The 27,382-nt window shown below is 34.7% G+C and overlaps 1 protein-coding gene across 8 annotated transcripts in view; it reads left to right on the top strand.

The window, feature by feature from the left end:
- Window positions 1-27,382, top strand: part of UBR2 (ubiquitin protein ligase E3 component n-recognin 2) — a 129,661-nt gene that overhangs the window by 44,059 nt on the left and 58,220 nt on the right. For 5 of the 8 annotated variants that reach the window (XM_072832986.1, XM_072832984.1, XM_072832987.1 and 2 more), the window contains 8 exons: window positions 346-459; window positions 8,645-8,775; window positions 11,573-11,711; window positions 15,326-15,388; window positions 19,261-19,381; window positions 21,680-21,787; window positions 22,125-22,213; window positions 23,288-23,386. In XM_072832986.1, the coding sequence (XP_072689087.1) occupies window positions 346-459; window positions 8,645-8,775; window positions 11,573-11,711; window positions 15,326-15,388; window positions 19,261-19,381; window positions 21,680-21,787; window positions 22,125-22,213; window positions 23,288-23,386 (864 nt within the window). Of the gene's footprint in view, window positions 1-345; window positions 460-8,644; window positions 8,776-11,572; window positions 11,712-15,325; window positions 15,389-17,837; window positions 17,963-19,260; window positions 19,382-21,679; window positions 21,788-22,124; window positions 22,214-23,118; window positions 23,218-23,287; window positions 23,387-27,382 lie in introns of those variants that run through there. The other 3 variants (XM_072832985.1, XM_072832989.1, XM_072832990.1) reach the window with 3 other exon arrangements.

The raw sequence follows: 27,382 nt of genomic DNA, 5'->3' as shown, positions 1-27,382 counted from the left end.
CCTGGTGGCATTGATATCAACATTATACCAAAACTCAGCAGGGAAACCCTCATGATTTTCCTAATAAGGAAGTCATATGTCATATAAGTGGACACATTTTACCTCTTTAAAATAACTGTAGTTTATTAGACATTACAAAGTAGCTTATTTCAAAATTGTTTAAATTAGCTTAGGCTTATTTAAGCTTTGAAACATTGAGAGGTTTGGCATTTATATAATTTTACTCCTCCAAAGAAATTAAACACTTTAGCAATGTTATTTCCTGAGCACTTGATATTCTTATTTATAATCTTATAGCCCTCAGTAAATACTTATTGACAAGATACTTTACAATTTTTTTTCAAGATGACAACATCAGGAGGTGGAGGTTTCTGTGACTGTGGTGATACTGAAGCTTGGAAAGAGGGTCCTTACTGTCAAAAACATGAACTTAACACTTCTGAAATTGAGGAAGAAGAGGTAAAGACATTTTCACAAAGTTGTTTTTAAGGAAATACTGTTTTAACCATGAGTTTGAAACACTTTCAGATATAGGAATTAGGTTATGAGAAATGGATAAGCAAAATATTTGTCACTATTACCAGTGACCAAATCTGCTTTGAAAGTTTTTTTGCATTTTATAGATGCCATACCATTGTTGGTAGTACTCACTTGAAATTCTGCAGGTTTAATTTAATTTGGATTTATTATTTGAAGTTTTAGTCCTCGTTTATCTTTGAAGGATTATTTTTACTATTTGTAGCAATTAGTTAACTTGGTTGGCTTTTGTGTATTTGTGTTGTGACTAAGATTTTGTGAGCCTAGATACTGCTCTGTAAGTATACGGTAGCCAATCCTAATCACCATCTGGCATAGCAGTGTCATTGATATGTGATAGGACCAAGTATAAAGACAGTAGCTCAGTACAAATTCTAGTTACTCCAGCTGTAACTATGTGCTTTTTTAAATTGTTGATTTTGCATTTCTCTAAATGATATTTAAATGATGTAGTAGACTCAATAAATATGTAAATCTCTGCTACTGTTTCTGACAATTTGATGTTTAAGATCCTTATTTCAGATTTTATTTTTATTTTATTTTTTTTATTTTTTTATTTTTTTAAAGATTTTATTTATTCATTCATGAGAGAGAGACAGAGAGAGACAGGCAGAGACACAGGCAGAGGGAGAAGCAGGCTCCACGCAGGGAGCCCGATGTGGGACTCGATCTTGGGTCTCCAGGATCACACCCCAGGCTGAAGGCAGCACTAAACCGCTGAGCCACTGGGGCTGCCCAGATTTTATTTTTAAATAGCAGAGAGGTAGGTGCATTCAAAGTACTTATGCATTGTTAGTAGGTCTAATATAGATTTGGGACAAGTGAACATTAATAGTACTTCCTGGTACACAACCTTGCAGGTCTCGAATATTTGACCAAGACTTTATGGTGTAGGACAGTTCTTTTAGACTGTGTTCCACTGTGTTTAGGACAGTTTAAAATTTTTGTGAAATGATTGAGTACTATGGAAAACATATCTTGTGTTTCATTTGCTTTGTGTAAGTATTTTAGGATTTGCAGCAGATAAATGCCCAGTAATTAGGGTTTCAGTTTTCTCCTCTTCTTCTATTGGAGGAGCTCTGTTCTTCTCTCTTTTATTTATTGTATTGGAGTTCTGTTTGTAAAAATACAAAATAAGACAAGGATATACTTGACAAAAAGAGCTGTGTTTTTCTCTCCCTCTCTCTCTCTCTCTCTCACTAATAAATAAATTTTTAAGATCTTTAAACAAAAAAAAAAGGGGGCAGCCTGAGTGGCCCAACGGTTTAACACCGCCTTCAGCCCAGGGCCTGATCCTGGAGATCCGGGATCGAGTCCCGCATCGGGCTCCCCGCATGGAGCCTGTTTCTCCCTCTGCCTATGTCTCTGCCGCTCTCGCTCGCTCTCTCTCTCATTAATAAATAAATAAAAATCTTTAAAAAAAAAAAAGATCTGTGTTTTTTAAAAAATTAAAAACTGGTGTAAAATGGGAGAAAACATTTGCAAATCACATACGGTAGTACCACCTTATCCATGGAAGATGTGTTCCAAGACCCCCTATTGTTGCCTGAAATCATGGATGGTACCCAACTCTACATATACTGTTGTTTTTTTGTTTTTTTTTACATGCATACTTATAAAATTTAATTTATAAATTAGGCACAGCAAGAAATGAACAATAACTGGTAATAAAATAGGACAATTATAACAACATATTATAATAAAATTTAGGTGAATGTGCACTCACTTATTTGTTCTCATATTGTACTGAGATGATAAAATACCTACTTTGATGAGATGAAGTGAGGTGAATGCCATAGGCATTGTGACATAATGTTAGGCTACTGTTGATCTTTTGAGCATACATCAGAAGAAGGACTGTCAGCTTCCAGTCTGCAATTGCCCTGGATGTGACTGAAGCAGTGGATAAGGGGGGACTTAACATATCTGACAAGGGCCTAGGATCCAGAATATGTGTCTTACAACTCAACAACAATGCCACAAACAACGCTATTAAAAAACAAGTCAACAACAATGCCACAAACAAGAGGACTTGAATAGACATAATATCTCCAAAGAAGATATAATACAAAGACCAACAAACATGAAAACATGTTCAGCAATATTGAAACCACTTTTACACCCACTAAAATGGCTATAATCAGAAAGAAGGAATGTGTGTGTTGATGAGGATATAGAAAAATTGGAGCCCTTGTACATTGCTAAATGAGATGCAAAATGATTCAGTGCTATGGAACAATTTGACTATTTCTACAAAAATTAAACGTAGAATTGCCATATGAGCCTGTAATTTCACTCTTAGGTATATACCCAAAAGATCTGAAAACAAGTAATCAAATAAGTATCAGCCATAATGGCTATCAGTGGATGAATAGATAAATGAATTGTGGTATATAGATACAATGTAGTGTTACTCAGACATAAAAAGGAATGAAATACTGATACATGGAACAACTTGGATGGACCTATAAAGCATGCTAAGTAAAAGAAGCCAGACATAAAAGATCACATTTTGTATAATTCCATTTATATAAAATACCCAGAATAGGTAATAGTATGCAGAGCGCATACTAGTGATTGCTAAGGGCGGGGGGAAGGGAGAATGGGGAGAAACTGCTTAATAGTTAAGGGGTTTTACTTTAAAATAATAGAAATGTTTTGGAATTGTATAGAGGTAATAGTGATACAACATTATGAATGTACCAGATACCACCAAGTAGTTTATTTTAAAATGGTTTAGTTTATGTTTTGTGAATTTCACCTCAATAAATTATTTGAAAAGAAAAACCTTAGGACTTTGTTATCTTTTTATCTTCGTTTTAGAGTAGACTTAAGTAATTTTCTAAGAAAATTTGCTTGTAGTGATTCTGTTGACTTTATTCTTGTACATTAGTGGGGTAGCTATCAAAGAGAGCGTGCTTGAGTTAATTTCCTGAATTTTAGAAAGAGGTTAGCAAGATCACCTGCCTGAGTGAAATTATATGGTCCTACCTGGAGAGTGCATACTGCAGCAGCTTAACAGAAAACAAAACCTCCAGACTGCCATATAATTCCCGTTTAAGAACTCAGTTAAGAGAAATGAAGTCCTCAAGGATAAGAATGTAAGAGAAGCTATTTTTAAAATAGCACTATACTTAGCCTTCCTGGCCCCTACTCACTAAATTTGTACATATACCTAGGTTTTTTATATTTTATGATTGAAATGGAAGAAAGTTGTATAATATTTGCAATGTACTTTTTTTTAGAATTATTTTTATTGAATGTAATTTTTTTTGTTTTACATCTGTGCTGCATCTTAAGAAAAAGTTGAGAAAAACTTCATAATATAATTCTGTAGGGATAATGTTTAGCAGTTCCATAGGTCTTCTCAACTCTTGGCATTTAGGATGGAACTTTTTTTTTATTGTATAGGCCAGGAATCAGCAAACTGTGGCCCCCTAGGCCAGATCTTCAACTTGTTACTGGCACCACCATAAGCTAAAAATGGTTGTTTTTATATTTTTAAATACTTGGAAAAAAATCAATAGAATGGTATCTGTGGCATGTGAAAATGAAAGGAAATTCAAATTTTGGTGTCTATAAACAAAATTTTATTGTAACACAGCTATGCTTAGTTGTGTTACTGTCCAAAATTGCTTTTCTACTACAACAGCAAAATTGAATAGCTACAACAAAGACCCTATGTGGTCTACAAAAACTAAAAGACTTAGTATCTGACTCTTCACAGAAAGAGTTGGATGACCCCAGGTATTTACTCTCAGAAGCATTGTGTTTATTATACCTACTTCCCACTCACTAAATGGTAATAGCATCTCCCATCATTGTGACAACAGTAAGTACCCAGCCAATGTTTCCAAATCGGCCCTTTGGGCTGGAGTGTCCTCTTTCATAATCTTCATAGGAACTATAAGAAATTTTCTCTTAGGTCTCTGCCTTAGGAAATGTTACGTTTCTCTTGGTATGAGTCTGGTAACAAATTGTGTTTCCTTTTGTTGGAGCTTCTGGAAAACAGAGTCAAATGTTTAGAAACAGTGCCTGTCTTTAAAATAAACAGATATTATCTTGATTTCACTTTATCTTCCTACCTTTATTCTGGTTTTGCCCACTTTGTACATCTATTTTTAATACTCATTATATTGGATATATTCTTAAGTTGCTATAAATCCATTTTGGAATGAAATTTAATTTAGTAACAAATGTACTGAATGAACAACCTCAGTGAAGACTTTTTTTTAATCTGAAATTTTCATTTAATGCTGTTTTCATCTCGAATGCAGATTTTTGATCATTAATAGCTAAGTATTATGCTAAGTACTATATTTTGTTTACTTCATTTAATTCTCAGAACAGCCTTATAAGGTAAATACTGCTATTATGAATATTTTGTAGCTGCAGAAGCTTGAGTTTTAGAGAGATTAAAAAACTTCCCAAAGTGTCCTCCTTGCCCATAGTGTCTTAATGGTCCAGTAATGGAACTCTTTAACAGTACATTGCACTAATTTTATTTTTTTCTCCAAATTTTCATCTAACATACAGTGTAATATTAGCTTCAAGTGTAGATTTTAGTGATTCATCACTTACATACAACACCCATTACTCATCACAAAAAGTTCACCCCTTAATCCCTGTCACCTACTTATCCCATCCCCTCACCCACTTCCCCTCCAGTAACCATCAGTTTGTTCTGCATTTAAGAGTCCATTTCTTGGTTTGCCACTTTTCCCCCTGTATTTCTTTGTTTCTTAAATGCCACAGATGAGGGCAGCCTGGGTGGCTCAGCAGTTTAGCACCACATTTGGCCCAGGACATGATCCTGGAGTCTTGGGATCAAATCCCATGTCGGGCTCCCTGCATGGAGCCTGCTTTTCCCTCTGCTTGTGTCTCTACCCTCTCTCTCTCTCTCTTCCCTCTCTCTCTCTGTTTCTCATGAATAAATAAAATCTTTAAAAAAAAATTCCACAGATGAGTGAAATCATATGGTATTTGTCTTTCTCTAACTTATTTCGCTTAGCATAATACTCTAGCTCCATTCACATTGTTGGAAACTGCAAGATTTCATTCTTTTTTTATGGCTGAATAATACTCCATGGTGTGTGTGTGTATATATACACATACATACACATCACATCTTCATTCATCAGTTAGCAGTCAGTAGACATTTGGGCTTTTTACATAATTTGGCCATTGTTGATGATGCTACTACATTGCACTGATTTTTAAAATAATTTTCAGCAGTGGAATTTTTTTAAATAAAATTACAATTTTAAAACCCCAGTAATAAAACAGATAAAAGTGGTATTTTTAAATTCCAGCATAATTAGCATACAGTGTTATATTAGATTCAAGTGTGCGATATACCGTTTCAATCCTTACTCACTGCTCATCAGGATAAGTATACTCTTAATCCACTTCACCTGTTTCAACCATCCCCCCCACCTCCCCTCTGGTGAACATCAGTTTGATTTCCTATATTTAAGTGTCTTTTTTTATCTCTCTTTTTCTTTGTTCATTTGTTTCTTAAATTCCACATATGAGTAAAATCATATGGTATTTACTTTCTCTGACTTATTTCACATAACAGTATACTCTGTAGATTCATACATATTGTTGCAAATTGCAAGATTTATTCTTTTTTTATGGCTGAGTTTTATTTCATTGTGTATATATGCCACAGCTTCTTTATCCATCTGTCAATGGATACTACAAGTGGCATTAATAAATTTATCTTTTATAAGTGGAAATGTGTATTAGTTACTTGCTAGACAGTCAACTTATAAGTGAGGTTTTGATGTCATTAGTTTCTAGTAATAAACTAGTTGGGCAGTATGGAGAAAGTCCTTATTTGCATATGACAATGGTTAAAATAGTGTAATACAATATATGCTTACATAAATTCAAACAGAAGTGTATCACATAAAAAACTAGTTATCCATAATTCCTACCGCCTTCTAACATAAACACATAACTTTTTAGTAATATGCCGTATATTATTCTAATTTGAAAGAAGAGTAACATGCGGTTGACTGACAAAGGTTTGCAGTCTATAAATGTAATCAAAACTACAATTATTAATCATAATTGATAATATAATATAGGATGAGATGATCATTTATTTGCAAATTCTGACACTATCATAAGAGCACTTTGAGAAATCTTTCTTAGCATTTAGTTTACCATTGTACATATGAGTAGACTTGCACAGCCTAGCATCCTTTCACTGCAGAAATAATTTTTTAAAAGATTTTATTTATCCATGAGAGAGAGAGAGAGAAATAGAGAAGAAATAATTTTTTTTAAGAGAGTACACATGTGAGCCAGTGAGGGGAGTGCAGGGAAGAGAGTGAGAATCTTAAGCAGACTCCACAGTGAGCATGGAGCCTGATGGGTGGGGAGGATGCAATCTCATGACCCTGAGATCATGACCTGAGCTGAAATCAAGAGTCAGATACTTAACTGACTATGCCACCCAGGGGTCCCCAGAAATAATTATTTCTAGTCAGTGACCATTTTTCAAGAAGTTAGTATGTGTACAAAGACAGCAGAAGAATCTGTATTCCTAGCCCTGCCCCAAACTAGGCCAATGTAGGCCAATAGCAAAATTACTAGTTGGTGATCCCCCAATATGTAATATTACACATTTTGGGGTGTATTTTTACATTACCATTTTAAAATAGATAATTTTATATTTTTAAACTGATGTGTAATTCAAACAGGAATTTTATAGAACAGAGTTTGAACACTACTGGCTTGAATTCTTAAGAATTGGCAGTTGTTTCTGTTTCAGGACCTGTTTCATTCTTATAAGTTCTGCTTATTGTAATTCTGTCATTTTCTAAATGTCTTGTATCATGGGACATAATTGTGAAAAGTGAATGTATAGCTAGATAATATCACCAAGGAAACTGAGTTTTGATTCTGATTTCTATTTTGTTGTAGCATGAGGTTCATATTAGATTCTTGTTTGAGAAATGAGTGTAATACTATCTAGCCATTAAGCTAAATAGTATGTTTAGATTTAAGATAAAGCATTAAGGTTAAAATTATATAATATCTTTTGTTTAAAAGGTGTAATAAACTTTGTGTATATATATATATATTTTTTTTTTTTTAAGATTTTATTTATTTATTCATGAGAGACACAGAGAGAGAGAGGCAGAGACACAGGCAGAGGGAGAAGCAGGTTCCATGCAGGGAGCCCGACGTGGGACTAGATCCCGGAACTCTAGAATCACACCCTGAGATGAAGGCGGCGCTCAACTGCTGAGCCACCCAGGCATCCCAACTTAGCGTATATTTATAGTAATACTTTTTCACGTTAACCTAGATTTTTTGTGACTTACTCCCTGTTAAGTGTAAGGTACAAAGTTCCCTATTCCAAACATACACGACATGCCCTGAGTGATTCTTATGGCATTAAGGGGCAGCTTTCTGACCTTGCTGGTTTCTCCTTTTTAAAGTCCTCTAAATCAGGCTCTCCTTTATACCTATAAAACTAAATATTGCTTGTTTGTCCTTAGATAACATTCCTTTGTTTATTCTGGAAATTGGGGATTAGTAGGCTAGGAAGCCATAAAAATGGTTTGATGTTAGGTGTTAATGATCTTGGAATGCCAGTCTAAAATTTTAGATTTATGGGATGCCTGGGTGGCTCAGCGGTTTGGCGCCTGCCTTTGGCCCAAGGCTTGATCCTGGAGACCCGGGATCAGGTCCCACATTGAGCTCCCTGCATGGAATCTGCTTCTCTCTCTGCCTGTGCCTTTGCCTCTCTCTATATATCTCTCATGAATAAATGAATAAAATCTTTTTAAAAATTTAAAAATATATAAAAATTTTAAATTTATTCATTAGGCATTGGGGTGCCATTGAATCTTTTCAGTTGATTCACTAATTGGGATCATTTTGAACAAAATGTTTTAGGAATCTTGATTTGGTAGGATATAATGTACAAGATTAAAATAAAGACAAGCCAAAAAAAAAAAAAAAAGACAAGCCAAAGCTGGAAGATCAGTAAGCTGTTTACAGTAGTATCTTGAGGGGTAGAGGCAGAACAAGAAAGAGAATTCATGTGCATTTAAGATGGTTGCAATTTCTTTTTCTGTTCTTTCAGGATCCTCTTGTCCATTTATCAGAGGATGTGATAGCGAGAACCTACAACATTTTTGCTATTATGTTTCGATATGCAGTGGAGATACTAACCTGGGAAAAAGAAAGTGAATTGCCAGCAGATTTAGAGATAGTGTAAGTACAATCCATTTATTACACAAATCCTTGTGCTCGTATTTGCTCAAACTCTGTTTTAACCATTTTGGTCCTAATTCTTCAAATTAAGTTTAATACAGCTAGGATAGGACTTACCTTTTCTATCTTTTTAAATAGTTTTCAAGAATACTTATTTTATAGTTTTTAAATATGTGTGATAAACTTAGTACAGGTTTCTCTCTATTCATTGGTTAGTTTATTTAAGCCCTGTCTTTTAGGCACAGGCAGTTTTCTGTTCTTTGTGTGATAAACCTGGTAACTCACATTTTTACTATTTGCATTGAGATTATTGAGGACATGGCAAACTTGTAACCAAAGAACCGTGTTAAGGGTGTTAAGGGCCTTAACGTTGTTAAGGGCTCACTTTTCCATGTCATGTGCTTGCCTCAAGCAACCTTCTCTTTTACTTTTAAGTCTAACCAAGTTTGTTGGAATCCTGTTCATACTTAAAGTTGATTACACGTATTACACATTGAAGTGAGGGTCTGAGGAAAATCAGTGGTTTCTTTTTTGCTTTTTCATGAGTACTCTAGATAATTAGGCATGGGTAAATATTTTTTAATAAAGTGAGGTGTTAACTATACTCTTTTGGAAATGTTGAAATAGTGCCTTATAAATTTATCTGCACGTACAGGCAGGTGTACATTGTAGGTATTGCAGGTTGGTTTCTAGACAACTGTAGTAAAGCAAGTCAAATGAATTTTTTGGTTTCCCAGTACACACAAACGTTATGTTTACAATCACACTGTAGTCTAATAACATTGTATATAAAAAACAAAGTACATACCTTAACTTAAAAATATTTTATTTCGGGATGCCTGGGTGGCTCAGTGGTTAAGTGCCCTCCTTTGGCCCAGGATCGAGTCCCATATCAGGCTCCCTGCATGGAACCTGCTTCTCCCTCTGCCTGGGTCTCTGCCTCTCTCTCTCTCTATCTCTCATGAATAAGTAAATAAAATCTTTAAAAATATGTATGTATTTTATTGCTAGAAGATGCTAACCATCACCTGATATTTCAGTGAGTCATTATCTTTTTGCTGGTGGAGGGTCCTGCCTGGATGTTGTTGGCTGCTGATTGATCAGGGTGGTAGTGGCTGAGGATTGGGGTGGCTATGGCAGTTTCTTAAAATAAGACAACAGTAAAGTTTGCCACATCAGTTGATTCTTCCTTTCACTTGAACACTTAGAGACCACTATAGAGTTATTAATTGGCCTACTTTCAGTATTGTGTCTCAGGGAATTTGGAGGCCCAGGGAAAGGGAGAGAGACAGGAAACAGTTGGTCAGTGGAGCAGTCAGAACATATACAACATTTACACCTAAGTTTGCAATCTTAAATGGATGTGGTTCCTGGTGTTCCAAAACAATTATGAGAATAACATCAAAGATCATTGATCACGGATCATCAAATATAATTATGAAAAAGTTAGAAGTATTGCAAGAATTACCAAAATGTGATGCAGAGACATGACATGAGCAAATACTGTTGGAAAGATGGCATTGAAGAGGCATCCTCAACTCAGGGTAGCCACAACCTTCAATTTGTTAAAAAAAAAAAAAAAAAAACAACCCACAGTATTTATAAAGTGCCTATAGATGTGCCTATACTTCAAGTTGGGAACCATTGATCAAAAATCCAAATATAGACCCTAGAGAATAGAAGAGTTTTATTTTTATCTTTTTGTTCCGTTCCACTATAGGTTCAAGGCCACCATTATAGAAGGGAAAGGAATGTAACTTGCTTCTCTTGTACTCTTTTCCTATCTAGTAAATGGCATTCCATCTGCCCAGAAACTTAAATCATTTATACTCATTTAGATTTCAAGTCCACGTGGTTCTCCATCAAATTATTCTACTTCTGTTCCTCTCCATTACTGTTATCCTAGTCCAAATTAATTGATTTCATCATTGACAATCTGGCCTCCTTAACTAAATTGCCCTATCTACTCTTGCCCCTTACAATTCATTCTCCACACCATAACAAACTGAATTTTAAGGCAAATCTGACTGTATCTCCTATTTTAAATCATTGAATGCCCGTAGGATGGTAAAATCAAAAGTCTTTAAGATGTCTGCCTCTCTCTAGACCTTTTTCCCTGCGTACCAGTTCCCAGTTACTTAGCTTTGCCACCTCAGGGACTTCCTCTAGCCCAGGGTTGATCAGCTATTGGGTCCAGACTAATTCCTTGTTATAGGGACTGTCCAGTAGGTTGTACAATATTGTTTGTTTGTATTTATTTATATTTTAGTAATCTCTAATGTAAAAGCCAATGTGAGACTCGAGCTCATGACCCCGAGATCAAGAGTCATGTGCTTTTCCAAATGAGCTAGCCCCAGTGGATTGTAGAATATTTACCCGCATCCCTGGCACTTACCCATTAGATGCCAGTGGCACTCCCACCAAAAAATGTTTCTAGACATTGCCAAATGGTCATCTATGGGAGACAGAGGAGAATTGCCTCCAGTTGAGAACCATTGATAGCCAATTCTGACTTTGAGTCTCAGATTACTTCTCTGGCAGTTCTTCTCTGAAGTCCCAGACCTGTTTTACCCTGTTGCAGCATTGTATTCTTCTTGATACAAGCCAGTTCATTTAGAATTATATGTCTAGTATATATCTTCCCCATCAGATGGTAGTGTTATAGAGCATGGAGATCACAGATATATGCCCAGTACCTAGCACATTCCCTAGAACTAGAATCAAGTATGCTCTTACTTCAGCCTGGAGCTAGAGAATATGCAATTAGAAAATACATAATTAATGTTTTATCCTACAGAGAGAAGAGTGATACCTACTATTGCATGCTGTTTAATGATGAGGTGCATACTTATGAACAAGTTATTTATACCCTTCAGAAAGCTGTTAACTGTACACAAAAAGAAGCCATTGGCTTTGCAACTACAGTAGATCGAGATGTAAGTGATTTCATTATATTGATGTCACATAATAAATTTGAACCTTTTATTACAGGTAAGTTATTCTGGGAAAACTGAATAGGTTTTGTTTTTGTTTTTTTTTTCACTTGCATATTGATCCAAATACATTTTGGAACGTAATGTAAGCTGTTGTCAGATAGAAAGTTTAGCAGGAAATGTAGATACAGTTGCTCTCATTCTACTCAATGATTAGAAATATTCATGGAAAGAACTCAAATACAGAAGCTAACCTTACACATAAAGGAGCTAGAGAAAAAACAGCAAATAGATCCTACACCCAGGAGAAGAAGAGAGTTAATAAAGATTCGAGCAGAACTCAACGAAATCGAGACCAGAAGAACTGTGGAACAGATCAACAGAACCAGGAGTTGGTTCTTTGAAAGAATTAATAAGATAGATAAACCATTAGCCATCCTTATTAAAAAGAAGAGAGAGAAGACTCAAATTAATAAAATCATGAATGAGAAAGGAGAGATCACTACCAACACCAAGGAAATACAAACGATTTTAAAAACATATTATGAACAGCTATACGCCAATAAATTAGGCAGTCTAGAAGAAATGGACACATTCCTGGAAAGCCACAAACTACCAAAACTGGAACAGGAAGAAATAGAAAACCTTAACAGGCCAATAACCAGGGAGGAAATTGAAGCAGTCATCAAAAACCTCCCAAGACACAAGAGTCCAGGGCCAGATGGCTTCCCAGGAGAATTTTATCAAACGTTTAAAGAAGAAACCATACCTATTCTCCTAAAGCTGTTTAGAAAGATAGAAAGAGATGGAGTACTTCCAAATCCGTTCTATGAGGCCAGCATCACCTTAATTCCAAAACCAGACAAAGACCCCACCAAAAAGGAGAATTACAGACCAATATCCCTGATGAACATGGATGCAAAAATTCTCAACAAGATACTGGCCAATAGGATCCAACAGTACATTAAGAAAATTATTCACCATGACCAAGTAGGATTTATCCCCGGGACACAAGACTGGTTCAACACCCGTAAAACAATCAGTGTGATTCATCATATCAGCAAGAGAAAAACCAAGAACCATATGATCCTCTCATTAGATGCAGAGAAAGCATTTGACAAAATACAGCATCCATTTCTGATCAAAACTCTTCAGAGTGTAGGGATAGGGGGAACATTCCTCAACATCTTAAAAGCCATCTACGAAAAGCCCACAGCAAATATCATTCTCAATGGGGAAGCACTGGGAGCCTTTCCCCTAAGATCAGGAACAAGACAGGGATGTCCACTCTAACTACTGCTATTCAACATAGTACTGGAAGTCCTAGCCTCAGCAGTCAGACAACAAAAAGACATTAAAGGCATTCAAATTGGCAAAGAAGATGTCAAACTCTCCCTCTTTGCCGATGACATGATACTCTACATAGAAAACCCAAAAGTCTCCACCCCAAGATTGCTAGAACTCATACAGCAATTCGGTAGCATGGCAGGATACAAAATCAATGCCCAGAAATCAGTGGTATTTCTATACACTAACAATGAGACTGAAGAAAGAGAAATTAAGGAGTCAATCCCATTTACAATTGCACCCAAAAGCATAAGATACCTAGGAATAAACCTCACCAAAGAGGTAAAGGATCTATACCCTAAAAACTATAGAACACTTCTGAAAGAAATTGAGGAAGACACAAAGAGACGGAAAAATATTCCATGCTCATGGATTGGCAGAATTAATATTGTTAAAATGTCAATGTTACCCAGGGCAATATACACGTTTAATGCAATCCCTATCAAAATACCATGGACTTTCTTCAGAGAGTTAGAACAAATTATTTTAAGATTTGTGTGGAATCAGAAAAGACCCCGAATAGCCAGGGGAATTTTAAAAAAGAAAACCGTATCTGGGGGCATCACAATGCCAGATTTCAGGTTGTACTACAAAGCTGTGGTCATCAAGACAGTGTGGTACTGGCACAAAAATAGACACACAGATCAATGGAACAGAATAGAGAACCCAGAAGTGGACCCTGAACTTTATGGTCAACTAATATTCGATAAAGGAGGAAAGACTATCCATTGGAAGAAAGACAGTCTCTTCAATAAATGGTGCTGGGAAAATTGGACATCCACATGCAGAAGAATGAAACTAGACCACTCTCTTTCACCATACACAAAGATAAACTCAAAATGGATGAAAGATCTAAATGTGAGACAAGATTCTATCAAAATCCTAGAGGAGAACACAGGCAACCCTTTTTGAACTTGGCCACAGTAACTTCTTGCAAGATACATCCACGAAGGCAAAAGAAACAAAAGCAAAAATGAACTATTGGGACTTCATCAAGATAAGAAGCTTTTGCACAGCAAAGGATACAGTCAACAAAACTAAAAGACCACCTACAGAATGGGAGAAGATATTTGCAAATGACATATCAGATAAAGGGCTCGTTTCCAAGATCTATAAAGAACTTATTAAACTCAACACCAAAGAAACAAACAATCCAATCATGAAATGGGCAAAAGACATGAACAGAAATCTCACAGAGGAAGACATAGACGTGGCAAACATGCATATGAGAAAACGCTCTGCATCACTTGCCATCAGGGAAATACAAATCAAAACCACAATGAGATACCACCTCACACCAGTGAGAATGGGGCAAATTAACAAGGCAGGAAACAACAAATGTTGGAGAGGATGCGGAGAAAAGGGAACCCTCTTACACTGTTGGTGGGAATGTGAACTGGTGCAGCCACTCTGGAAAACTGTGTGGAGGTTCCTCAAAGAGTTCAAAATAGACCTGCCCTACGACCCAGCAGTTGCACTGTTGGGGATTTACCCCAAAGATACAGATGCAATGAAACGCCGGGACACCTGCACCCCGATGTTTATAGCAGCAATGGCCACAATAGCCAAACTGTGGAAGGAGCCTTGGTGTCCATCGAAAGATGAGTGGATAAAGAAGATGTGGTTTATGTATACAATGGAATATTACTCAGCTATTAGAGATGACAAATACCCACCATTTGCTTCAACGTGGATGGAACTGGAGGGTATTATGCTGAGTGAAGTAAGTCAGTCGGAGAAGGACAAACATATGTTCTCATTCATGTGGGGAATATAAATAATAGTGAAAGGGAATATAAGGGAAGGGAGAAGAAATGTGTGGGAAATATCAGAAAGGGAGACATAATGTAAAGACTGCTAACTCTGGGAAACGAACTAGGGGTGGTAGAAGGGGAGGAGGGCGGGGGGTGGGAGTGATTGGGTGACGGGCACTGGGGGTTATTCTGTATGTTGGTAAATTGAACACCAATAAAAAAATAAATAAATAAGAAATATTCAGTTATGAAGGTAGAAATTATAGCAACCTAGAAGAATAAATGTTATGTTGTTATGTTGTCTAAGGAAATATACTTATTAATGGCTTAAAAATGTTAGGATGATTTTGAAGGAAAATATTTTATTTTTTATCATTTAATAGAATGAATGTTTTAAATATTAAAATTGACCAGAGTTGTTATATGCTCAGATGTTTATTTGTTTACTGGGTGAAAAGTTATTAATACTGAATATAATATTTTTACATGTTAATTTAAAATATCTTCATTTACCAGGGACGTAGGTCTGTTCGATATGGAGATTTCCAGTATTGTGAACAAGCAAAATCAGTAATTGTGGTAAGTAATTTAAAAACAAGCCTAAATTATTATTTTTTTATTAGTTTGAAACTAGTTGCATATTTTGGCATTTATGAACAGATTTTTTCTGCCTTCATGAATGTTAAGCCAATATCAACAAAAATCATGTTTAATAATACGTTTCTTAAATATTACATTATTGCTCTATTTAGTTTGTTCAAGCTGTGTAAGATTAATATAGAAAATGAATGTTTCCATGAGATACAGATTTTCTGCTTTCCTGTTTCTCTATCAGAGACATCTTAGAAGGTGTTTAATTTTTGTTTTGTTTTTGATAGGGTATCATGTTACTTTTTAGGAATTAAACTGGCCTTTGGCACCATAATTAGAATTCAAGGGAAGTTATTTCTTGGTAACTTATAGCAAAGGTATGCTGCATATACTAATAGTATTTAGTGTATTATTTCTCTAAAAGAAAACTATCCCTCACATTTATATTTATTTTACAAAGTAAGAATTATTATAAATTATTCTATGTAAATGCACTTTATGTAAATGTGCTTTTTGTTAAATATTTTAAATATGCAGATAAAAATAGAGATAACAGCAAATGCCCATATGTTCACATTATATGTTTTCTTCATACTTCTTTTACATAATAAAATAGTATAGAAGAAACTGTATTATTCCTCCTTTATCCTATTCTCTTTTCTCCTATCCTAGAGATAACTACTTTTACTAATTCTTTTGTTCATTCTTGTGCGTGCCTTTATGTTTCCATTTATTAAATCTGTCAACATTATATATATGGATTTGGAGGCCTCTAAACCTTAACCAGATCCATACTGGATATATTATACTGCAACTTTTCATTTCACTGTTGGTACCAGGTTTATGTGTGTTGATGCATGTACCTGTGAAGTATTCCATTGATAACTTTACCAAAATTTTTCCGTTCTCCTGCTGATGGACAATTAGGATAATAATATTTTTTTTGTCTTGCTGTGGACATTGTTTTGTCTCCTTGTTGCATAGATGCAAAAGTTTCTTTAGGGTATATACCAAGAAATGAAATTTATGAGTTGTCAGGATATGAGCATTTTCATCTTTACTAGATTTTGCTGAGTTAGTCTCCAAAATGGTGCCATTAATGTATACATGCCCACTAGTGGTGTATAGAGTTCCCATTCGTCAAAACTGTATGTTGTCAGATTTTTAAATTTTTGCCCGTTTCATGTGTTTAAATGGCATCTCATCAATTAAATTTGCATTGTCTTAATTTTGAGTATCTTATTCATATTTATTTATGTTTTCTGTGAATTTCCTATTCATACCCTTTACCGATTTTGGGGGGTTTTCTTTTTCTTACTCTTGTTAGTGGTTCTTTATGTAAACTGAATTGTAGTCTTTTGTTGCAAATATCGTTTCCCAAAATATCTTTTTTTATGATTTGTATATTTTATGTCTTATTTAAAAAATTATTTCTTTATATCTGGACATACTCAATAATGCACCAGAAACTATACTGTAGTTGAGTAAAAGAATATTTCCAGTTTTAGGAAATGCAGACTGAAGTATTAAGGAATTAGGAGGAATGATGCATGGTGCATATAACTTACCCTCAGTGCTATTTTTAAGTGCATGTATATGTATCTGTGTGGAGAGAGAAAAATAAGTTGGAATGATAAAGCAGTTGGGATAAAAGATTTGCAATAGATGAATCTGAGTAAAGGAGTATTTTTTTCTTATATTGGTTGCTTTATAACTTCTTATGTTTAGTATCATTTCAATTTTTCGTTTTTTTTAAAAAGAGTAATTTATAATCTTTTGTGGCATTTATGTATTCATAAAATAGAAAAGGAAGTCCAGAAATAGATACAAGTTAGAAGGAAAAAATAGAAAATTATAGGTATATTCTAAGGGAGGAGGAGAGCTTCTTAACCAATACTAGAACCCCAGGAGTTAAAAAAGAAATGTATTTTTTGGCTACATAAAAAGTTAGCATAGCAAAATATTCCATAAAAAAAGCCCAGAGACAAATAGTAGATTTAGCAAAATTATTTCTAACATAGAAATGGACATTTAATATTTACGATAAACAGAATCCTCATAGATTATCAAGTAGGGAACAAACAACTAAATAGAAAAATGAACATAGGATATGGAAAGGCAATCATCAGGAAAAAACCTAGGAATCAGGAAAAATCTACATGGTCAGTGTACATAAAGACTCACTCATTAGTAATCGGTAAAATGATAGGGAGATTTCATACTCATCAGGATGGAGAAATTAAAGTGATGAAATACCTTACTGGCAGTGATGCAGAAAATAGGAATACTTGTATAAAACTAAATTGCTACAGCATTTGGGGAAATAATTTAGTAGCATCTATTATTAAAGTTATACCTTTCCTAAGAATATATCCCATAGAAATGTAAGCACTAGCAAGTGTGTGTACAAAGATGTTCAGTGCTGCTTTTTTTGTAGTCACAGAAGACGAAAACAAAGGGAATATGAGTGCCCTTCTCTAGAGGATGTTTGAATAAATCCACACCACAGAATATTATGAGTCATTAACCCAAAAAAATCGGTTAACGCAAAGATGCACAAGAGTATGTATAGTATCCCATTTTTGTAAATGAAATAAAAATCTTTATAAATGTATACATATATAATATATATAGAGAGAAAATATGCAAAGATGTACTGTGTTAATGTGGGTTATGGGAATGGGATGAAGTTGGGGGTAAAAAGATGATCCAAACAAAAAATGAGAAGGGGGAATAAAAATTAAAAATTGTGAAAGACTTAAGTAGACATTTCTTCAAAGAAGGTATATAAATTACCAATAAGCACATGAAAACATGCTCAATGTTACTAATTATTAGGAAAATGCAAATAAAAACCATGATGAGATACCACCTGATACCCACTTGGATGGCTATTATAAACAAAGGAAAACCATAACAGCATCACAAGTGTTGGCAAGGATATGGAGAAATTGCAACCCTTGTGCATACTGCTGGTGGGAATGTAAAATGGTACAGCCACTATGGAAAACTGTAATGTAGTTCCTCTAAAAATTAAGAAGAATTACCATATGATCCAACAGTTTTTCTTGTGGCTATATAAATGCACAAAAGAATTGAAAATGGTCTCAGAGATATTTGTATACCTATATTCATAGCAGCATTATTATTCATAATAGACAAAAGACAGGAGCAACTCAAATGTTTATTGATGGGTGAATGGATAAATAAAAAATATATGTACATACAATAGAATATCATTCAGCCTTAAAAAGGAAGAAAATTTTAATGCATGCTACAGCGTAGATGAACCTTGAGGACATATGCTAAGAGAAATAAGCCAGTTACCAAAAAAAAAAAAAAAAGGATAAATGGGTATAGAGCTTGAGTTTTATAAGATGAAAAGAGTTCTGGAGATTGGTCACACTACAGTGTGGATGTACTTAACACTCCTGAACTGTACACTTAAAAATGGTTACATTGAAAATTATAGTTTATTATACAAAGGGTTTTTTTTTGAGTATTGATTACATTTCTGTGCAGTGAAGCATATTACTTAAATAAATGTTTGATTGCACTTAAGAAGTTAAAGACCTAAAACAAATGCAAGCATTTAAATAATTTCTAGTTGGTAGGGCAGATTTTCAAATATAGGACCAAAGATTCAAGTTACTCGTAAGCTATACCTTACCTTTTTTGTAAGATTCTTTCTAGCAAATTAGGATCTGAGTAAGGCAAACCAAGTGGTATTTTTCTTATACATGAAAAAAAAAATTATCCTGTAATGAAGAGAGTGTAGTTACATTAGGTAAAAATATTAGCTTTTTTCTATAAGATAGCCTTTTTAAGATTGTTTTTTCATTCTGCCATTTCTTTTTAAGAGAAATACCAGTAGACAGACAAAGCCACTCAAAGTTCAAGTTATGCATTCGTCTATTGTCGCACATCAGAATTTTGGTTTGAAACTTTTATCTTGGCTGGGAAATGTTATTGGATATTCAGGTAGGTCCAAAAAACTATTTTGGAAACAATATCAGGTGAAATAATTTCTTACTTTAATTTCACATTTTAAAATACCATCTCACAATATCTTTATTGTACAGACAAACCCATGTTTTCTAAAATTTTGATCCACAGGATTATTTTTTTAAAGATTTTATTTATTTATTCATGAAAGAGGCAGAGACATAGGCAGAGGGAGAGGCCGGCTCCCCACGAGGAGCCCAGTGCGGGACTCAATACCAGGACCCTAGGATCTCAACCTGAGCCAAAGTGACTGAGCTACCCAGGTGCCCTGATCCACAAGATTTTTTATATGCATACAAAGGATTCTGTGTTCAAATAAATGCAGGAAATATTAGATGGAACAATGGCAAATGACTTTAATATGCTAATGAAATATAAATCTCACAGACTTAAATTTAAAAAAAAAAAAAAACAGCATTCTGGGGGCCCTGGGTGGCTCAGTTGGTTAAGCATCTGCCTTTGGCTCAGGTCATGATCCCGGGTCCTGGAATCAAGCCCTGCATCAGGTTCCCTCCTCAGTGGAGAGCCTGCTTCTCCCTTTCCCTTGCCCTCCACCACTCATGCTTGCTCTGTCTCTCTAGTGCTCTCTTTTCTTTTTTTCTGAAATGAATGAAATCTTTAAAAAAATAAAATGAAAATAAAACAGCATTCCGTGGAACTCTGTTCCACTGAGCAAGCTGGAAAATACTACTGTATTTTCCAGCTTGCTAAATGATTAGCAGTTTTAAAGATACAACACTAATGTTGATACCTTTGTTTTGACTCCTCCAACTTTTGGTTACCAATAATTTGTAACTCTAAACTTGCAAATTTGAAGTTCTGGATTTGTATTTGGTATTTATGTCTTTCCATATTCCACAAATTAGACAATCTTTTTAATGTGGTAACAGAACAAAGAATCACATGGCTAATGCCAGAAATACAAGTGTGGTGTATAAAATATAACACTACAGAGAAAATTAGGAATAGATTAAGCTATCTGTCATACTTTCTTTAGAAAGCAAGAGAGGTGGCTTGGATAAATGACATTCTGGTGTTTATTATAAAGAGAACTTCTAAAATATTTATATTAAGAGAGCATTGCCACATTGTGAACGGACAATTGAAAAAAATGTGGAGTTTTGGAAATTTAGGAGACTGTGTTTGCTTGCTTTTTAAATGTCTCTCCAATTATTTTTCTTACCCTCCTATCTTCTTAGTTTTAGTGTTTTCCATTGGATATATCTTGTGCACCAAGTTCTCTTCTACAGTAGTAATGAATAGTATCCCGGAAGCAATTTTCTGCCAAAAATATTTTTGAGACATTTATCACTAATTATTTAAAGACCTTGTCTTGGGATGCCTGGGTGGCTTAGCGGTTGAGCGTCTGCCTTTGGCTCATGGTATGATCCCGGAGTCCCGGGATTGAGTCCCGCACTCAATGAGTCTTTGCATGGAGCCTGCTTCTCCTTCCTCTTCCTATGTCTCTGCCTCTCTCTCTGTGTCTCTCATTAATGAATAAATAAAATCTTAAAAAAAAAAAAAAACCTTGTCTCTTAATTAATACTTAGATAAGTATTTCTCTTTAGCCTTGTAAACAATTCCTGTTTGGTGGCTTTTATAGTTTTAAAATTGCTCTATTTTTGTCTGATTATTTTGCGTGCTTATAAAAGACTAAAAAGAGTGATTTTAGTTTTAATGTATGAAACAAAAAGGTATTAAAGTTTTGGTTATGCTAATGCGTTTGTTAATATTTGAAGAACATTTTTTATGTTCAGCATTTAGAAGATGTAGGAATTTGTCTTCCAGGACATTTCACATAGTAGCCACACAGAGGTTTACAGGGAACGTTTGCTAAACGAGTGGGAACATTTTGCATAACACTGATAAATGGACTGGTCTATATTATAGTATAGAGGCCATGCGTTCTTTTTTTTTAATGGTAGCACAGTTATTATGCCTGCCTTCAGTTATCATGGGATGTAACAATTTTATTATAATGTGGTTTATTTAGCATATGTACTTAAATTCTTTATAACATAAGAGGTCATTGCCTTTCTGATAGGCTTATATTTTGGTATTCTGGAATAAGTGTTAGTATATAATGCAAGATTTAGAATTTTTCTTTTTGTGAAAATGTTAATAAAATAGTTAATATGTTTACTTTTTCTGAGTAAATTTGACCATTAGTAAACATGTAAAACTATAGATTTGTTGGAACATTTCTATTAAAATGTCATTTTATTTTAATACTTGAAGTTCCTATTTCATGACTACTTTTCTTCCTGTTTTAAGATGGGCTTCGCCGAATTTTATGTCAAGTTGGTTTACAAGAAGGGCCAGATGGCGAAAACTCTTCTCTAGTGGATAGATTGATGCTTAATGATTCCAAATTGTGGAAAGGTAATCTTTTAACCACTTTTAGGTAATTGGAAAAGGCATTTTTCCCCCCATTTGGAGAGGTATTTAATAAATATAGTTTTTACAATTAGCACATTAGTCTTACTCTTCGGAAAAAACAAAAACAGATTTTAGAGTCCGTAACTCAAATTAAATAAACTTCTTTTTTTGTTGTTGTTAGAAAACTTTTTTTAGAAAAACTGAATTTTTAAGAAGCAGATTGCAATTGTAGAGTTCTGCTCTTGAGACTTAAAATACAATTGAGAGTATAAAAACTTTGGAAATGTAATTTTTGGCTTGTTGATACATCCTTATTTTACATCTGCTCTGTTTGTAAAAGGTGCTAGGAGTGTGTATCATCAGTTGTTTATGAGCAGTCTACTTATGGATTTGAAATATAAGAAGTTGTTTGCTATTCGATTTGCAAAGGTAGGTAGTCTCTCAGTTTTATATTTTTTAACAAAATAGGTTATATTCAGAATAAATATAATCCATTATTATATCCAGGCTTTATAATATTAGCAACTAATAGTATTATGTCACTGTATTGATTTTAAATTCTAAGAAACTTCAGTAGATGATCTTTTTATCTTTTATCAATAAAGTAAAATTCCAGCAGTAAGACTTTTCTTTTCGTCACCTGCCATAATAATACAGATATCCAGCTGTGAAATCTATATAATATGAAATGATAAATGAAGAATTTAAACCTGTGCCATTGTGAATTATGGTATTATTCCCATTAAAATGTATATAAGGAAAAGATAGTCTTAGCTGAAGTGACATGTATGTATGGATGTGATTTAAGAATCTTGAAATCTTGGTTGTTGATATTGTTGAATTATGTTCTTTTCTCCCTTCTTGTAATATGTGCTTATTTTTTTTATTCACCTGAACTAGAAGTTCTTAATTAGGAAGCATATAAGGATCATATGGGGGACTCTTTCAAAAAATATATAAAATATATATATATTTGTGTCCCGTTCTCAATGAAGCAGATGCACCAAACATCAGGTGATTCTGATATACACCTATAAGAAATAAAAGTCCGGTTTCATCAGAGACCATGTAAAGCTGCTGTGGTTTAGCCCTATAAGAACATCCCAGGATTTTAGAAGCTGTTACTCCTATTTGAGCTCAGAAATTGCCATGGTGCTCAAGAAGGTTGTATAGCAAATCAATATTCATACAAAATTTAATTGGTAGAAGTCATTTCAGTTACCATTCTCATAGCAGTGTTATGTTGTTGACTCCTCCAGCACTGACTTTTCATTATGATCCTTAAAACATTTGGTCATTGTGGATTAGAGGTGAATCTCCCCCTTGTTGTTTAGAATTACCAGCAGTTGCAGAGAGATTTTATGGAGGATGATCACGAGCGAGCAGTGTCCGTGACTGCTCTGTCTGTCCAGTTCTTCACCGCACCTACTCTGGTGAGTAGTGCTTGCCTTTTCTTTGTAACTGATAGCTGGCACTCCTTGCCTTTTTTTGCCTTCTTAATAGAACTATGAGCGTTTGCAGAGTGATTATGTGACAGATGACCACGACAGAGAGTTTTCAATCGCAGACCTCTCGGTTCAGATATTCACGGTCCCTTCACTTGTAAGTACTAAAAGACTTAGAAGAATTTCTTGTTTGTCATTGACAAAAATTAAAGTCTTAAAATAATAGAAAATGAAGATCTATATATTCCTGAATAGAATAATATTTTATTAACGGGTGTTGGGACTTGAGACACTTTTGACCATGCTAGAACATAGCCTTCAGTATGTAATCTAGAGACAAAAAAGTCATTTAAACTTAATCTGTATGTTCTAATACTACTTCCCTGAGGTTTTGAACTGGTGAGTTAAAAATTAAGCTGATTGGTTTAACAAATTTATCCATTAGAAACAGCATATTATATAGAATCTCACATTTTAAGAAGCTGCCCGCCCCCACCACCTACCCAATAAGGGAGAGGGTAGCTAAGGCAATAGAATCACAATGATTATGGATCATCTTGTACTAAGTTTTACTAGTTCCTCAGGGAGACATCACTATATTTTTGTGCTATTCAGTAATTAAAATGCATATTTAATTTATTTAACAAAAATGTATTGAGCATCTATGATTTATTGGGCACAATTCTAAGCTTTGGGAATACAATGGTGAACAAAAACAAAAAAAAGATGCAGTCCTTGCCCTCATGGAACTTAAAATAATGAGAAAGACTCATAGAACTGGTTCATTAAAATTATAATGAAAACAAGAATTTGGTTGTTTTGAGAGAGAATAGAGAGAGCTGATCTTTTCCCAAAGTGCAGATAGAAATTCTGTAGGGAAGGCACCTTTATGTGGGCATATGAAGGAAATTTCATTTAAAGGGACCAGCACTTGAGAAGTGCTGAAATAAAGTTCCTATCCAGGAAACAAAGCCAGCACAGTTGAAGATCCTTGAACATGGAATAAAATGAGACCAGAAATGAAGGCGGGTGCCAAATTGTACAAATTTAAGAGTATTCTGAGGTTATTTTCCTACAAGGTACATTTTCCAGTTTATTTGTTCATTTGTTTTTAACGAGTATTTTTCCCCAGATTACCTTTATGTTCAAAGATATATTCTAGTATAGTAGAAGCTGTCTTTATCCACACTGAGGTATTATAGGCCAAGTGAAGGATTTTGATTTTTATCTGAAGAGGATGGGAAAACATTTGAGTTTTAAGTGTCATTTACATCATCATGTTTGTGATTTTTAAAAGATCATGCTTTTTTTTTTTTTTTAAAGACTTTATTTATTCATTCATGAGAGACACAGAGAGAGGCAGAGACACAGGCAGAGGTAGAAGCAGGCTTCACTCAGGGAACCCAATGTGGGACTCCATCCTGGGACTCCAGGATCACTCCCTGGGCCGAAGGCAAGCACTAAACTGCTGAGCTACCCAGACATCCCAAGATCATGCTGTTTGTAATTTGGAGAACAAATTGACAGGGGGCAAAAATGAGTGTGAAGAACCTAATTAGCTGATGCAATGATCCCTACAAGACATAAATTTTTTCAGAAAAGAATGAAAGAGACTATACTGGCCAATTTAATTGAGTTCTCTGTTACTTCATACCAAAACCCAATAAAGCAATTTACAAAAAAATACCATCTGATCAAAAAAAAAAAAAAAAAAAAAAAAAAAAAAAAAAAAAAAAAAAAAAATACCATCTGATCTTTCTCACAGGTGAGCTTGCACAAATCAAATCAAGTAATATAGAAAAAGGGTAATAGGGGATCCCTGGGTGGCTCAGCGGTCTAGTGCCTGCCTTCGGCCCAGGGCATAATCCTGGAGCCGCGGGATCAAGTCCCATATCAGGCTCCCTGCGTGGAGCCTGCTTCTCCCTCTGCCTGTGTCTCTGCCTCTGTCTCTCTCTGTGTCTCTCATGAATAAATAAATAAATCTTAAAAAAGAAAAAAAAAAGAAAAAGGGTAATACATCATAACCAAGTTATGAATAGTATAACATTTGAGGGGAAAAATCAGTTGGCATAACTTACCTTACTAATAGAAAAAAATTATATCAAATGCTTTTTCTGAATTAATGAATATTAGACACTCATTCATAATTTAAAACAAAAAAATACTTCATACCTGGGAATGAAAAAGAACTTTAATGTAATAGAGTACCTAAGAACAAAACAAAAAATAAAAATCTAAAGCAAAAATTGTACTTAATACTGACCATTAACAGCTTTTCCCCTGAGATCAGGAATGAGAAAGATTCCTGCTTTTATTCACCACATGATGACTGCCATACTTTCTGTAGTTTCTTGAGATAGATGTTTAAATTGTTGGCTTTTAGCCTTTTTTTCTGATAAGTGCATTTAAGGCCTAATTTTCCAATTTTCCATCTAAGCATAATATTAGCTACACCTCACAATTTTATTATATCCTATTTTTATTAAATAGTTAAAAAATTTACTGAGTTCCTTCATGATCCATTGATCCTTGATCCATTTGTTCTTTTTTGTGATTACACTTCTTAGAAATATATTGCTAAATTTCAAAACACTTAGACATTTTCTAATTATTTTGTTATGAATTCTAGCTCAGTTTCACTGGGGTCAGAGAAAATGCTGATATCAGTTCTTTGTTGAGTCTAGCTTCATGGCCCAGAATGTTTTCAGTTTGGTAAATGTCCCATGTGGACTTGAAAATAATATATGTTCTCTTACTATTGGGTGCAGTGTTTCTATATGTCCCTTAGGTCAAGTTTGTTTATTTTCTTTGTATAAGTCTTATGTACTTAACTAATTTCCTGTCTACTTGTTCCTTCAACTATTAAGAATCTTAAGAGTCTCCCACTGTGATTGTTGGATTTGTCTTTCCCCTTTTAGTTCTGTTTTTATCTATCTGCTTTATATATCTTTATGTGATTAAGTACATACAAATAAAGAATTATATCCTAGATTAACCCTTTTATCATTTTAAGTTATCTTTTTTCATCTCAGATAATGCTTCTGACTTGAAGTAATTTATCTGATATTACAGCAACAACTCCTTTCTTTTGGTTAGTGTTTGCATAGTATTGTCTTTTCCATTGTTAACATTTTTAACTTTTTTTTTTTTTTTTAAAGAGAGAGTGGGGAATGGAGGGAGGGTTAGAGGGAGGAGTAGAGAATCTCAAGCAGACTCCACACTGAGCACAGAGGCCAACATGGGGCTCGATCTCACAATCCTGAGATCATGGCTTGAGCTGAAATCAAGAGTTGGACATGTAACCAACTCCCAAGCCGGGAGCCACCCAAACACTCCACATTTTTACTTTTTTGTACACTTACATTAAACTTATGTCACTTTTTTAAAGCATGTATTTACGTTTTGTTTACCCAATCTGATACTCCTGATGATGTAACCAAATTACTGCTCATTTAATGTAATCACTAATATATTTGGCTTTATATTTGCCACATTATGATTTTTTTCTGTTTGAACCATCTATTTTGTTTCTTTTTCTCTTCCTTCTTACCTTCTTTTGGATTAAACAGTAATTCCTCCCTCCCCCTTACTAACTTGTTTATTCTATTTTATTTTTTAAGATTTTATTTATTTATTTATGAGCAACGGGGGTGGGGGGGGCGGCGGCAGAGACACAGGCAGAGGGAGAAGCAGGCTCCATGCAGTGAGCCCAACGTGGGACTCGATTCTGGGTCTCCAGGATCACACCCTGGGCTGCAGGCGGCGCTAAACTGCTGCGCCACCGGGGCTGCCCACTTGTTTATTTTATATTCACTTAATACTCTTTTTTTTTTTAATTTTTTTTAAATTTTTATTTATTTATGATAGTCACAGAGAGAGAGAGAGAGGCAGAGACATAGGCAGAGGGAGAAGCAGGCTCCATGCACCGGGAGCCTGATGTGGGATTCGATCCTGGGTCTCCAGGATCGCGCCTTGGGCCAAAGGCAGGCGCCAAACCACTGCGCCACCCAGGGATCCCACTTAGTACTCTTGTAAAGGTGACTCTAAAGCATTTTACTCAAAGTGTCAGTAGTGACAGGATAAACAATATGTACTGCACTGAACCAACACATTGTTGCTCTCAGCAAAGCTCTTGCTATGAGGAAAAAATGTC

Source organism: Canis lupus, chromosome 7 (genome assembly GCF_048164855.1).
Source record: "Canis lupus baileyi chromosome 7, mCanLup2.hap1, whole genome shotgun sequence".
Classification (NCBI taxonomy): Eukaryota; Metazoa; Chordata; class Mammalia; order Carnivora; family Canidae; genus Canis; species Canis lupus.
The sequence above is the reverse complement of the archived record's forward strand: the minus strand, read 5'-3'. Positions and strand labels throughout refer to the sequence as shown.